This window comes from Passer domesticus, chromosome 10, assembly GCF_036417665.1.
Source record: "Passer domesticus isolate bPasDom1 chromosome 10, bPasDom1.hap1, whole genome shotgun sequence".
Lineage (NCBI taxonomy): Eukaryota > Metazoa > Chordata > Aves > Passeriformes > Passeridae > Passer > Passer domesticus.
In genome coordinates this window covers 24,434,420-24,449,823 of record NC_087483.1, presented here as the reverse complement: position 1 = coordinate 24,449,823, position 15,404 = coordinate 24,434,420, and the positions used below count along the sequence as shown (strand labels likewise).

At 38.6% G+C, this 15,404-nt stretch overlaps 2 protein-coding genes across 25 annotated transcripts in view; one reads left to right on the top strand and one right to left on the bottom strand.

The window, feature by feature from the left end:
• Positions 1-15,404, top strand: part of G6PC2 (glucose-6-phosphatase catalytic subunit 2) — a 33,258-nt gene that overhangs the window by 4,909 nt on the left and 12,945 nt on the right. For 3 of the 22 annotated variants that reach the window (XM_064434559.1, XM_064434555.1, XM_064434557.1), the window contains 5 exons: positions 2,037-2,110; positions 2,454-2,563; positions 5,576-5,687; positions 6,511-6,626; positions 7,828-9,341. In XM_064434559.1, the coding sequence (XP_064290629.1) occupies positions 2,061-2,110; positions 2,454-2,563; positions 5,576-5,687; positions 6,511-6,626; positions 7,828-8,339 (900 nt within the window). In that variant the 5' untranslated portion in view covers positions 2,037-2,060 and the 3' untranslated portion in view covers positions 8,340-9,341. Of the gene's footprint in view, positions 1-586; positions 684-1,796; positions 2,111-2,453; positions 2,564-5,111; positions 5,337-5,575; positions 5,688-6,510; positions 6,627-7,344; positions 7,541-7,827; positions 9,342-9,850; positions 9,976-15,404 lie in introns of those variants that run through there. The other 19 variants (XM_064434562.1, XM_064434561.1, XM_064434563.1 and 16 more) reach the window with 13 other exon arrangements.
• ABCB11 (ATP binding cassette subfamily B member 11) overlaps positions 12,066-15,404 on the bottom strand; it is a 54,669-nt gene continuing 51,330 nt past the window's right edge. For all 3 annotated transcript variants that reach the window (XM_064434545.1, XM_064434544.1, XM_064434546.1), the window contains 2 exons: positions 14,561-14,707; positions 12,066-14,025 (listed from right to left, as the gene is read on the bottom strand). In XM_064434545.1, coding sequence (XP_064290615.1) covers positions 13,825-14,025; positions 14,561-14,707 — 348 coding nt within the window. In that variant the 3' untranslated portion in view covers positions 12,066-13,824. The remainder of the gene's footprint in view (positions 14,026-14,560; positions 14,708-15,404) is intronic.

Sequence of the window (15,404 nt, the reverse complement as noted above, 5' to 3'; positions counted from 1 at the left end):
GGTCTGGGGAGGTATTGGGAGAGAGCAAATTAATTCATTGATATCTATGACAGTTGCCTTGCTGCACACTCTGAAAAACAGTAAAGGTATACAACTTAGCAAGAAACAAACATCCTCAAATATTTTCAGCTAAAAAATCTAAGAAATATATTTTTAAAAATATCCTGCAATTTTGAATCTGGAAGAGTTTCCCTTGAAATCAGACAACACTAATTAATGTGAATAATTCAGTCAGTATATAGAAAAATATTGTAGATATTCAGAAGCAGCACATTGAAACTTTTAACTTTAAGGTTTTCTATATGCCTTAATGCAATTGGTAGCAATAAACATATAGGATTTCAATCTGCTAAAAAATTCTAAAACCAGACTGTTATTAGCTAAAGTAAATGGGAGTAGTTAAGGTAAATATGAGATTGTGTCATGAAGAGAAATCTTCTTTGTCCATTTAATTGTCATGCCTTATTTGTTGAACCTACTTAATGTTTCCATGTGACTTCCCTGACCACACATCATGAAGCCCTGTAAGCCATTAAGCCCCTCTTCAGCAAAAACAGTTAAGTGGTTCATGTCCTTGTCTCCACAGCCTGTGCAGTTTAGCTTGAAGTGCATGGGAAGAGTATTAGGGAAGTGTGCAGTCCATATATAGAGCTGCTTTTGTCTTCTGACTCACACTGTTTCAGGTACACAGATAATAATTTCATATAAGATATGAATACATCAGAATATTAGAGCCTGATAAAGAGCTTGAAGTTTTCCTCTGATGATATCAGAGGTTGGTATCATCAGGCTTTTAGTATCCATTTAATCTCTTGTAGGAAAAGTTATTTTCATGAAGCCACCTCAAATGAACGTAATATTCTACACTACAGTTACTACTACTAATATTGATAAATCTGATATGCTAATATATTGCCTGCTGTAATCTTTTAAACTCCTGCTGTGTGGCAGAATCTGTTTGCTCTTGGCTGTTGGCTCTGGAGAACTGCTGTGCTTCACTTGGGAATGGTTCAGGGAGATACTCGTGGTGATGTGTTCCCAGCCTTGCTCTGGTTTGTGCAGCAGGTCTCATTCCTGCCACGCTGAGCAGCAAGAAGGGGGGGCTGCAGCTCCTTCTGGCAGGGGGGCACAGGACTGGCATCACCTAAGTAATGCCCAAGAATGGTGGTACTAAAGGATGGCTCAGAGACTGAGCATCATCTGCATTGGGCCCTGGATTGACAGGCCTCTTGTAGGAAGGAAACAATTGTTTTTCAATATTTTAATAATATTGTTGCTTTAAAAATAAATCTAGAGCGCAACAGCGTGGTTGATATATGGATGCTCATTGCATTTTCCCTGACTGAAAAAATGTGTTGTGCAAAGTATTAGTTACAGCCAAGTTCTGTTTCAAAGTGAAATGTACAGCTTCAATGACAGTTCTGTGAAGATCAGTAATTTGTGTATTCTTTCTATCCTTTATACAGGCAACACTTAATGAAGTACACACATTAGTAAGATGTCCATCTTGCTGAGAAATGAACTGTGAAAAAGTTTAAGCAAACATGTGCCAGCTGTTCCTACAAGGGATTGCACGAGTCACACATTTTGTTTCCACAAAACTTTCCCCACAATTTGCTGCTACTCAGCATATACTTCACTTAGCTTCCTACAATTAAAATTTGCAAACAAAAAAGCTTTCCAGTGCTAAGAGACTCATATGCTTTTCCAGAGATTTGGAGCCACGTGTTTCGGGAATGACTGGGTACACCACGCCAATATAATATAAAGGCAATGTCAATCACCTTCTCTCACTTTTTAATAGCTCCCCTCCATGATTCTCATTCTCTGTCTCTAGAAACTTAAGATTAAAGGAACTTTGCTATATTTCAAGTACAGTTTAATCCCCTAACATGGATCTCCTTCACAGCAATGGAGTGCTTATCATTCAGCATTTACAGAGAGACTACAGGGCTTACCAGGATTTTCTTAATTTTATGTCACATGTTGGTGATCCTCGGAATATATTTTCAATTTATTTTCCTCTTTGGTTTCAGCTCAACCAAGTGGTTGGTACTAAAATGATATGGGTGGCTGTCATTGGTGACTGGTTCAACCTCATATTTAAATGGTAAGAAGTTGGATTTGTTTTAAAATTTGGTATTTTTAATAATAGTTACTATATGTATTTTAAGTTTAGAAAACTTTCTGTGAATAATGTACTAGTAGATTTTCCTTGGTAATTATAAATTAGGAATTCACAAGGAAGATATTTAAGATATGTTTGAATTAATATTGTAATAAGATGAGAAGAACCTGTAGAACTGTTATAGAACAGCTTTCAAATGTAGCTCTTCATATTCTTTGTATGATTATTTATCATGCTCTGCCGAGGCCTTCTTATATAAAAATATTTTCATTTAATTTCTTCTTTTCTCTCTCTCTTTCTTTTTTTCTTTTTGGGTGGGGGTCAGGATTTTATTTGGCCATCGCCCTTACTGGTGGGTGCAAGAAACAATGATCTATCCTAATCAGTCAAGCCCATGCCTTGAACAGTTTCCTATAACATGTGAAACAGGACCAGGTAAGAAATGTTGGAGATTTCCTTGGTTGGTACGTTTGATATGGATAGTGGCTTCAAGGGGGAGAGTGAGACTTAGGAAGGTCTTATATGATACAGAAATCTCAGAGCTCATGTATAAAATGACAAGACTCTTGTATGACAAGAGTATTTTCATCATTGCCTTTAAAAGATGCAAGGGAGGGGGGCTGGCTTTAAAAATAACTACTACTACTACTAAAATGAACTGGCGTATTGGAAAGAAATTTTCACAAAACTTGTGAAATACATTGTTTAATGTGTTCCAAGACAGAGCCCAGGGCTATTGAGTTTGAGGTCTTGTTTGCTGTTGCAACAAATATTCAAACCCCATAAACTAAGTAGATGGTTCAGTGTAAATAACAATAGTCACAGCAATCAATTGCATAATGTATCACAAGTGGGAAAGAACCAGAACCAGACACTGCCACTGAATGTGTGTGGGAGTATGTGTACAAATATATGGGGAAAAAATACTTTTGAAATGCACCTTTTCAATATATTTTCACTTTTTATGTCTCATTATCTTCTCTGTGGAAATCAAATGCAATACTAATGAAGCTAAATGAACTTGTGCAACCCTATGTGCAATAAGATGAACTTGCATTGAGCTAAGTGAATTTAGTTTAATTTGTTGTGCAAGAAAATACTGACTGTGGAAATGATGTGCTTTGCATCTTGTTGATGCCACTGAAAGCTTTTAAGCAGTTTGCATGGCTGTATTTTGTTAACAGTACCCTGCATTGCATCCCATTGTAATTGTGAACAAGAAGCTTAAGCCCTTCTATGAGGCAGGGTTTAATAATGCCTTTATGTCTGCAGTGTCTTTCAAGTTACTTCATTTGGGACCTAACACAAGGTATTGAAGTCCTTCAGACCTTATCAAAAGCCTTCAGAACTGAGCCCATTCAGTGCTGTGTAGATCCAAGCCCTGGCTCAGGAGACAGTCAGTGTGCTTCATTTTAATTCCTTGAACCAGAAGGTGTTTCTTCTTGTTACTGTCTTTCTGAAAGGTCATTCCTATTTCTGTCCAGTGGGTACAACTGTCATATTGATTCCTTCTTTGCACTTACAATGACCACATTTTTTCCCACCTCGAGACTTACTCTGGACCATTAAGACTGTCACTGACCTGTTTCTCATTAGCGAGAGGAGGCACAGTCAGTGCAGGTGCTGCATGCATCATTGTATGAGCTTACATGGTACTTCACACACTTTTAAAATAGCAATTTATATTAAAAGATTAGAGAAGCAGCCACAGAGAAAAGCAGATCCAAATACTGCTAGGATAGACTGAACCCCAAACTCCATGTCTCAGCAAAAGGGAAAGCTGAAGGAACTGTTCATATGACTACATGGCAAACAGTTTAGGACCTGAATTTGCTTTGTACTTCTGGAATTAACTGAACTAAAACCCAGCAGCTATTTGTTTTCTGATATTTGTAAAACTTTAAGAACATAAACCTTAAGGTGGAATTTATGTTGTTTTGAGTAGATAATTTGCAATAAGCTATGAAATATTATTCCTTGATGGCATTTTCCTAGATAACAGAAAAGAGAAGCTCTTCCACTGCTGACATACAATGTTACTGTTTCCTTATCTGACATTTGTTCCATTATGAGGTTTAGGAGTGCACATCTGATAGGAAATTAACAAAAGAGCTGGTAGAGTGACTCTAAATGTACTGCCAGAACAGCAAAATTTAATGCAGGGAGTCAGAAATCATTGTGCTTGTCCTGCCCAGACATTTCTGCTTTGCTACTTCACTGAAATATTCTTTTACTCTACACACTACTAGATAGTGCTGGCTCATAACACATTCTTGAGCCAAAATGATTTCTTCTGATAGTGAAATAACCCTGTTCCTTCTGTCTCCACAGAAAGCCAAGATGTAAAAGTCCCAGATTTACAGATTCCAATGATCTAATTTTTTCTTTCCCTATTTTGATTTGTTGAATGTAAATCTGGTGAACATGAGAAAGGAAGTGACAGAGTAATTTTAGGAATCACTTCCCTTGTATCATGCCAGCATACCTTGTTTTATGGTGATTTTCACAGTTGTAGGAATTTCTCAGTGGTTTCATATTGCTTCCAGTAAAATAAAAATTTTACTTTTAAAATTAAAACAAAGTACACATATATTATTATAGCCTGGACTAAAAAGAAATCACTGTTGTTATCTATATGAGAGAGTGTTCCTTGTCATAGACTGCTGTAGGTAGACTACAATGTGCTGTACCTGTGGGTACAGCAATTAGAGCATCATATCTTGTACCAGTTTCTTTGACAATCTGCTTTTAATCTGGTTGATATTTTGCAGCACGTTAAAATTTATAAAATGAATCAAAGTAAAGCATAAAGACACATTTTTCCATGCTTCAGATGCATTTCTAAAATTATTATAAAACTACTCAAAATGTTAATTACCTGCATTGTAATATTGCTAATGAGACACAGCTTACAATTGTTAACACCATGGTAATTGCAAAAGCAGATAAAAAGCAGCTTGGAAGTGCTATCTAAAGTTATACTGGTCCTTTGGTTTAGATTGTTACAAAGAGCTAAATTTCTGTGGGTCCTGTTAATTATGGAGAGGCTCATTCAAAACTTTTCTTATGTGATCCTCATACATAATTTCTACATTCCATGCTACAGCTCTAAGACAGCCCTAGGTGCTTTTCAAATTTTTTTAATCCAAGTAATGGGAAAAGAATATGTTTTCCTTCCAAGATTCCAACTCACACCAATATAAAATGAGTAAGCTATTACCTTTTTTATTTCAGAAAAGTATTATGGATTCCCTATAGATGAACCTTCTGAACAATTCATACAGCAAAAATTAACTTCTAAGAAGCAGTTTACATTCTTTCAGCCTTTGTTAGCCATTTCCCTTCTAAATTATTAGGTGCCTGAGTAACTACCAGTAGATATTTTCTGTATGACAGATATCACGGTCTTCATGCTTGAGTTGAATATTTCCTTTTTGTTTTTACTAGGAAGCCCATCTGGACATGCCATGGGATCATCCTGCGTTTGGTACGTAATGGTCACAGCAGCACTTAGCTACACAGTTAGATGGAAAGATAAATCAGCTGTTACCCTTCACAGGTCAGTGTCTTTCCAGTATTCCAACTCATTATTTTCAGATAGTTCTTTAAATATATGCTATGTTTTTAGTGGACTTAATTTAAACAAATATTCAGTTTGGTCTATTTTGTGAAAAACCAACAACCCTTTATTATGACCTACTTCAGCTGAAGAAAAAGTATATTAAAAGGATTTATCTGTTTGTATAGTCTGGTATTTATTTACAGACATTGCATACAATTACAGACATTGCATACAATATCTGAATCAGTCCTAAATCTTCAGTGCTGGAAATTTTAAATTCTCTAGTTGTCACTATGTATTGGGGTTTTTTTGGATTAGTACATAAATTTACTGCTTTGATGGTTATTCTTCGCCCATTTTAAAGCAAGTGCACATAATGTTGACAAAATTTGCTGTAATGTGTTGCTCAGCTCTGTGGGAAAGTCCTGCAATTGCTTTGGTGGCTGTTCTTTCTAAGGCTGCAGGGTTGTTTTCACACTGTGTGAATTTTGTCATGAAATAATTGAGTTTTGCATATAGCTATGACTTCATGATGAGATACAAGTTTATGGTATTAGTCCTAATTTAATCTGCCATTGATTACTTTTATCACTTAAACCACAGAAGTTTCTTGGACCTGAAACTCCTGAGATCTGTTCCTGTAACTGCTCATGATAATGTTTTTGTACTGACTTCTAGTTTTTAATCATCTGATTCTAAACTACTCTATTTAGTAAACCTCTGCGGGTAAAAGCATGAGCCTTACATGATGGACCTTGAGGAAAATAAGTAGATGAAATATCTTGTCTTAACTTTTAAGCATCTTTCTTTTCCTTCTTAGACTAACATGGTCATTCCTCTGGAGTGTTTTTTGGATTATCCAGATCAGTGTGTGCATCTCAAGAGTATTCATAGCAACACATTTCCCTCATCAAGTTGTTCTTGGAGTATTTGCTGGTAATGCTGCTATTTTTTCTTTCCCTTTTAACCCATATGCATTTTTTTTTTATATGAGAGAAGACAAGAGATTTTTACTAGTTGGACTTGTCTTGCAACCCCAGTAGTGCTCTCCACTCTCTGGAAAATCAGGGATTTGATAATAGTCCAAAGGTAAAATTTGTGAGGTAGAATGTACCTGCTGCCTATGTAATTCACAGTGAAGGGAGTGAGCCCTTGTCCACCTGACAACTGATGCTGACTGTATTGTGTCCACACTGCCCCAGACTAGCTCTGACTGCTTTGTACTGGCTGCATCTGGTCTTTAACTGTGCTGCCTGTGTGGAAGAGATCAGAGAGGAAGATGCTTCTACATGACTCTGACCTTTCCTCTCAGGAGGAACTTGTTTGGGTCACTTCAAATGGTGTCCAGGTGCAAAATAGCATGTGTGCAATGTGGACAAACACAGAGACCTGGGGCAAAATGGAAAAAAATGTAAATAGCAGGACAAACTCGCCTGGGTGATTTTAAGATGCTGAAGTACATTTTTCAGAGTTACTTAAGCATATTATAATTTGGCATTCAGGAAGTCCAAACTATGAGCAGTATCTCGGTATCTATCTGATTTTAAGGAGGGTGACCAGTGCATTGAGTAGGGGCTTCCTGCTCATGTTCTCTTTCATGGATGCAGTGTAGCCTGGGGTGCCCTGGCTAACAGCTTTCCCTCTTCACAACCAGGTAAAATGAGTACAAGAGAAGATAAGTGTGTTCAGTGTCTTTTCCTTCAACACTCAAAGCCTGTGTGGGAACTGGTGTTGAATCCTGCATTGCTGGAGCGAGTCTTTTAGTGAGGGACTCTTTTGGAAAAGGAATGTTCCAGTTTACATCTAATATTTGATAGGTTGTCATCTGGGAGATGCAGTCAGGCCTTAAGGTATGCCTCATATCAAAACCATGTAGTACTTGGTTTTTTTGGTTTTGGGTTGTTTTTTTTTTCCCCATAGTGGCAGTTTTGAGTGGTAGGAAAGGTTTTGTAATGTGGTAAATTGTGTGTGTATATGTGCAAGTATAAATATACATATATAGACACACACATAGATATTTATTACACAGATATATTCTTCTATCTTCAAAAGTCAAATTCTACAGGGACACTGTAGAAAACGCTTCTTCAAAGTACAAGTGTGTGGTTCCCTGTAACACTGAGTTTCTAATCCACAGGCATTCTTGTGGCAGAAGCATTTGAGCACACCCCTGCTATTCAGACTGCAAGCTTGAGAATGTACATCAAGACAAACTTGTTTCTTTTCATCTTTGCCCTTGGCTTTTATCTATCCCTCAAGCTTCTTGATATTGACTTGCTATGGTCTGTTCCAAAGGCCAAGAAGTGGTGTGCCAACCCAGACTGGATAAACATTGATACAACTCCATTTGCTGGATTGGTGAGGAATTTAGGTGCACTCTTTGGTTTAGGTCTTGGAATTAATTCTGAAATGTTCATCACGAGCTGCAAAGGTAAAAATAGCTGCAGGATAAGTTTCCGCATATTGTGTATAGCTGCTTCTTTAGCTGCCCTGCAGCTGTATAATTTTGTTAAGATACCTACTCATACTGAGTATTTGTTCTACATTCTCTCTTTTTGTAAGAGCGCAGCTATGCCTCTGACTGTAGTTGCCTTGGTTCCATACTGTGTCCACTCGCTAATGAGGACAACTGAAAAGAAACTTAATTAGGTAAAGTTTCAAAGTGCTTAGCAATGTGGGGATGGATGTGAACTGTTTGAGAACCCTCTGCAAAGGCAGTTTTGCTAATTCATTTAAACCGAGGGGATGCCACTGCATCTTTGATGTACTCCTGGTAAGTAACCAGTACATCCAAAATCAGTACACTGAAGCAGCTGAGAAATATTAGTTGCCTGATTTTATTCCTAGAAATATTGCAAGCGCACTGCAGTATGGGTAGAAATGGCCCAATATCTGGGTCATAATGAAGTTTTAAAGTATAACCAACCATCTTTACTTAGCTATATGGTGGTCTTTTAGTTCTGTCCATCTCTAGCTAGATAATGCTTCAAGCATGAGTTGTACATAGTGATACTCAGTATTTAATTTTTTTGTAAATAGATACTGTGTGTTATACTGCTACATAATGGTGTGACAGTATCACGCCACCTACTGTTCAGCTGTCCCCAGGCACTGTGAAAAAGGCCAGCAGAGTTATAAACAAGGCTTTAGATTTAATTTATTGAGCTTCCTGAGCAAACCAACTTCTGATTAAGTCAGATGAGAAAAAAAAAGTTTCTTTCCATTGGACTCTGTAGAATATATTTTTTGCATTACTGTGTAGTTTTTGTCATTTTTACTTTTTCAAAGTGGTCACATGAATCATGAATTATACAGATCACAGCTTCGATAGGGAAAATCCTTAAATATGGTGTAAAAAATCTTTGGTTTCTGTACATCTACACAGAGCAACAAATGAAAAAAGTTGTCAATAATGAAATTATCTCAGTATATGACTTGAAGAATGTTGTTCATGCTCCTGTATTGCAAAGGTAATTCTCTGCTAATTCTCTCAGATCAACAGTCACAAGCCTGAATCACTGTTAGCAGTTGTGTAAATCATGAAAATATGGTTGCAGACTGTCACTTCAAGTTTCTATTCTTTGTTTAACTAAGGACACAAGTAACTAATATGTTGAATATATGTCTGCTATATAAAATGGATTTTCTAGAGGGGTACTTTCCAATTCATTATTGGCATCTATTGTTGTATATTTCCTTTCAGAGCACAGTCTTTAAGTAGTATTTTGCTGATACCATCCCATAAAACTCTCTCTTTATGTGTGTATATATATGTGTATATATATGTGTGTATATATATATATAGCCTTAGTATGTCTGGCTATAATATGAGTAATGAGGGCTGCATATATATGATCTGAAAGCAATGAGGCTTACTTAGAAGATGTAAACATGATATTGCTTCTAGACTTCCAATTAGGTAGGAGATAATTGAAAGAATGTTATTTAATTGGGTAACAAGGTGAATAGTTTGGTGTTGGCCTTCGGGAATGAACAAGATACAAATTACAGAAGCAAATCTGAAACAGGCATCTTTAATTAAGAGCCTAGTAAGACTACCATGACTTAAGAGAAGTAGTCATCTGTTTCTAAGTCTGAGGAGTATTCTGCTTTGTGTATCTCCTATCTTCTCTAATGGTTTTCTGAACTTTTTCCCGCAGCAGCTGACCTGAAGCCACTCTTTTCTATAATTGTGACTCCTTAAGCAAAATCACTAAGTTCATGGGACTAGTCGCAAACAGTGAAGAACAAAGACAGCTATGACAAAGATTTCAGCTGTGTTCAAGTTGCTGTGTGCTTTGTTATTCCCTATCAGTGAGATGACCTACAGAGGCATTGCAGAGCAGCAGGTTGATTGAGTTGTGGTTCTGTTCCTAGCTCCTCCTAGCCAGCAACAGGGGATTCTTCATGCACAGGTGTCCAAGATTCTCACAGTAGCATTTGCATTTAGTGGCAATTTGAAGCTGGGAGTTATGGGCAGAGATCACATTTCTAGGCTTCTGATCACGTGAGAGTCTCTGTTTCCCAACACTGACAAAGAATCTTGGTGCTTCTGTTGGGGAAGACACCACCATAAGTGTAGAATGACAACTGGCATTCTGCAGTATTCTTCTAAGCTCTGTAAAGACATGTGGGCTCTCAGTCACTTTCTTGGAGTGTCCTGTTAGTTCATTCTTTAACTTCACTGCTTCAGGGAAAAGGCCATAGAACATCTTCCTCTCTGAATCACCTCTTAATTTTTCTTCAGTTATTAAAACGTTACTAAATCAAAGAATGGTGATGTTAATATGAATAATATCACATGAATCAATTTAGTGTAATTTTGCTAGTAACTTCAGAAATTAACTGACTGATAATGCAATGGCTACAGGACACTTTCTGAGCAGCTGAGTGTGTTGTGGTATGGAGATTTGTGTAAGTGCTTGAAGAATCTCCAAAGAGGGCTCCCAAACCTTCCAACAGGGTTAGCCTTTTCCAGACTGGTGGAATAGAAGAGTGTCAAGATAATCATGATATTTTGATAGAATTAGAATTGAAAATCAGGAGCCAGGCATGTAGTTGTTGCAGTGAAATAAACCTGCATGTCCCTTACTCAGGCTTCAGTAAATTGCAGTCGAAAATTACAGTCCAGACCTTATCTAAATAGATTGCGTGACCTTACTAAGAGCTCAAATTGTTAAACATTTAAGCTGTAATTTCACCAGGCCTTTGCAGCCATATTTAAATTGTTAATATTGGGAACAGATACAGCACATATACGCTTGCAGGATGAGCTAGCAACTCAGCATAGTTTGGGCCACAAACCTTTTGAATTAAGATTTTCTTATGTAATAGAGTGGAAAGTGTAAGACTGATCCCCTTGCTCCCACTAGTAGGATCCTAGGAGAAATTTAACCTTTTATTCTTGACTTAGAGATGCCAAATAATTCCTGATATAGAAATGCCAGTAATAACATTGGGGAAAATGCTATTCCAAAAGTACTTCCACCTCTCTGCAGAAAGATTTTCATGAGGCAGGAGTTATATGAAGTGAAGCTGTCCCCTGCTTCCCATACAAATTAGCTGACAAGTTGTCATTACATTCAGTTCACAACACTCTTGCTACTATGCAGCTATTTCTTTTCATCCTCCTCATTCCCTGTTTAGCCTTCCTGGTGGAGGGATTCTGGACCCACACACACTCCTACCCAGAGGAATCTAGTTGGAGCAGACCAGTTACTCAGGTGCTATCCCAAAACAGTATCATAGTTATATCTGCCTAGAGGAATCGGGTGTTGGAAAATGCAGCTGCCATGGACCATACACAGAGGCATACAGCAGGAGACATCAGCTACTGTCAAGACTAATAACTCAGGTCTGGCTTGAAAGATGTAAGCAAATGACTTTGGAATGGTTTGGGAATATTGCTACCAAGACCCCGGGCTGGGACATTTTACCAGTGAGGCAGCTGCAGCAGCAAGACCAGTCCAGCTCTGCACTGAGCATTCTATCAAGTCTTGCTGCTCATGCCCACACACCATGTAGTGCCACCTGCAATCCAATCCCTTTCCCAGGTACCAGAGGATTTTCAACAGCACGTAGGAACAAAGTGGCAGGACGTGGGATCCAATACACAGTGAGTGCATTTTGTTGGAGAAGCACGCTTTCCAAAATTTAGCCCTCCATGTTTCCCAGCTGCCTGGAAAGAAGGTAATGTTACACTGAAGAGCAGCAGCACAATCACCCAGCTTGGGCCGTGTGCTCCTGCAGGGAGACAGCCTGCTCCTGTGCTGTCCTGAACAGTAAACCTTTGTCACAGACATGATACTTGCTGGCTGCTGCAAGATACTCATGTGCTTAGCTGAAGGGTAAGAGAAGAAATGCTAGAGTACAAGAGCCAGTAAAAAAATACAATTTATTGGTTTAATTTGGGTCACAAAGGTATCGTCCTTTAGGAAAAATAATTATGAAATAAGTTTACATAGTCATGGTAATTTTTAATGAAGAGTCATTGTTTTTCTGTGTCCTTAAATAATAATATTAATTAAATATCATATACATCTGTCTGGCAGGTTATTGATAGTCACTCTGTCAATAGTTTCCTGAGCCATCAAACTACTTATTGCTCTGAAATGTAAAAAGGCTAAAAAGATTAAAGCAAACAATGCATCTTTTTGTTTTACTTTTCAGTTAAGGTTTAAAATACAGACTTCCTTAGAGAAATAGCCATTTCAGTGCTGGCTGTGTGATTTCAATAGGGTATGTTGCAGTGATTCTGTTAATGGAGTCGTATAAAAGTTGAAATTGGGTTTTGCTGCCTGGAATTAAGGGATGTAGCCTAATAACCTTTTTACCTTCACAGCTCTATTTACATACTGCTACTGTTGCAGCATTTTATAAGAAGTGGTGTGACTTCTTATAAAGTGAGTGGAAACCTGCCTGCCCACCTGCCCACCCAGCCCAGATGCAGATTTTAGGACATGGAGAATAACTTTTCCAGTTAATACTCTGCTGCACGCAGTTTAAAATCAATATTTAAATATTGAAACTGTAACCTATACTTTCCTTCTATCTGCTTTTCTCCAAGATCCTAGTCACTACAGGAAAGAGTCCTGTTGTGCTGCAGACAATAACCAATATATTTCAGTGAAACTTATGGTAGGTGTTACAATAAACTGTGACAGATACAAGGTTCTCCCAAAGAAGCTCCTTCCTGACCTCCCTCATTTCTGAATATATTGCTGCTCTGTTTATCAACTGTATTTAATACAAAGAACTAATTATGCCTATTTTTTCCACCTTCACTCATGACTGTATTACCTTCTGAAAAAAAGAACATATCCATCACCATTTCAGTAGAAGAGGTTTAAATAACTGATGATTAACTGTAGAATTTTACATTAATTTAACCAAGGCATTTATTCCTATTCAAAAATCTTTTTGACAGCTGATTAGAGTAATGACTATTAGCTGGAGAGTGGTAGGCTGGGAAATGATCCTCACCAGCTTCTGTTCCTTACCTTGCTTGCTTTCCTTACTTTTGTGGAGCTGCCTTTTTGTAAGTACTGACTGGTTTGTTAAAGGGGCACAGCTGTGTCAGTGCTGCAGGTGCATGCAGGGGAAGCCCAGCCTCCCCCAACAGCACAGCTGACGTGTGTGGTACAATGGGTGAAAGAGTGGGGCTTCTGCATGCACAGGAAAGGCCTCTGCTGTGATCAGCTGCAGACCAAACGTTAGGAAACATTTGATCCCTTCAGATGTACAGCATCATTTGAGGGGTTTTCACTCATTCAGCTTACCTAAAGAAAGGGCAGTTTCCTGAATACCAGAGTCTTCCTTGTTTGCTAGTTGAGGCATCAGTCTGACTGCAGGTAGTGGCAACTCCCCAGATCACCAGGAAAGATCTTACCCAGTTTCAGGCTTTTTTTCCCTTATCAATCGGCTAAGATACTTCCTAAATTCATCAGCCTGTGCTTAGTGCCTTGCATGTGCTGGCCAAGTGTGCTTGATGCAGACAGCTACATACATTCAGGGTTCCACAGATCTCACTGTATTGTATAGCACTCACTCTGTAGCACAATGGAGCACCAACATACACATCCTTACCACAAAGCATTTGCTTACAGAAATCTTTCAAATTCAGAATCACAGTAATTCAGCTAATTGGAGCTCCAGTAGTAACAAGCTTCCAGTAGGCTCCTTCCATGGCCATCAGTTCATCGTGAGTGCCCCTTTCAATGATGAGTCCTTGAGACATCACAGCAATGATGTCAGCGTTCTGGATGGTGGACAAGCGGTGGGCGATGACGATGCAGGTGCGCCCTTCCCTGGCTTTATCCAGTGCTGCCTGCACAGTCTAAAGGCAACAGACAAAGTGTCAGAATAAAAATGTGCAAACACAACAGGGCTCAGAGCTGGAGGAACCCAGTTGCTTCAGATTAATTAACCATACTGTGCAACACTTGTAAAAGGGACAGTGAGACTAAATCAGAGGTTCTGCTATTGATGTGCTTAGCTGGGTCATGAACTCTGTTTACCAGTAGTACAAACAAGGGACAGCTAAACAGAGGTAGAAATTAAGGAAGGCCTTTACTCTGCTGCCAGGCTAAATGTCAACTGAATGCTTTGAAATCCAGGCAATTCAGACATTTTTGAAGTGCTGCCTCTCATAGATAGTTTAAGAGCACTTGGGGCTGGCTGCTTTTTCTTACAGCTGTATCTAAGTGCAGGCACCTTTGGAAAGATCATTAAATGTGAAAGTGCTGAATTCACAATGTGGAATAATGTGCAATCATGCAGCAGAATATGTTGGCATATCTATATAACACAAAAGGTATTGTATGTTGTGGGCCATTGTGTTAACTTTCCCTTTATTATCACTGTGCATTTACCTTTTCACTTTCCGTGTCTAAGGCAGATGTAGCTTCATCCAGTAATAAAATTTTAGGGTCTCGTATGATGGCCCTTGCTATGGCAATGCGCTGCTTTTGCCCACGAGACAGCTGGGATCCCTGAGCCCCAACATTAGTTTCATATTTCTGAAAAATATACAAAAGGAGTATTTTATTCAGGTGTAATTTAACACACCAGTACACAGCTAGAGGAGGAGCAGGAGAGGCAAGAAAGTCAACCACTGCTGACCAGCTGCAGAACCTGGGAATGCAGAAATAACATACAGCAGCAAACATATTTGGGGTGAGGTTTCCAAGCTCTGCTTTGTCTGCACATGGCCCTGAGGCAAAGGCAGCACAATGATGAGCCTGGAAGGAAAACGTGGTAGCAAAATGTTGGCTGATTTGTCTGAGGCAAAAAGAATTCTCCCTGCCCTAGATTTGGGAGAAGAGGCTGAAAGTGATTTAAGGCCTTTCTAGAAAAGTGCTTTGTTTGGGTGTCTAAATTGTATCCATACCTTATATGTTCTTTTAATATTATTTCAGTGCATTTAAATACTTCTCAAGTGTACATAAACAGCGAGCTTCAAATATTTTTGTCTAAGTATCATTCCTACTCACAAGGCAAATCTCCCACAGCTGGGAAGAGGATTTATGTATTTACCTACTGTGTAAGAATTCAGTAGTAACACACACCCAGACTTTAAGGAACACAACAAATGGTCACAGCACCCTCTTCCTCCTACTGTCACAGCTGTAAAAGGACATAAAAGGTGCAAGCATGTAGCAACTTCAGCTGGTTTCAGAGCAACTCCTGCAATGAACACTGAGCAGCCAAGGCCTC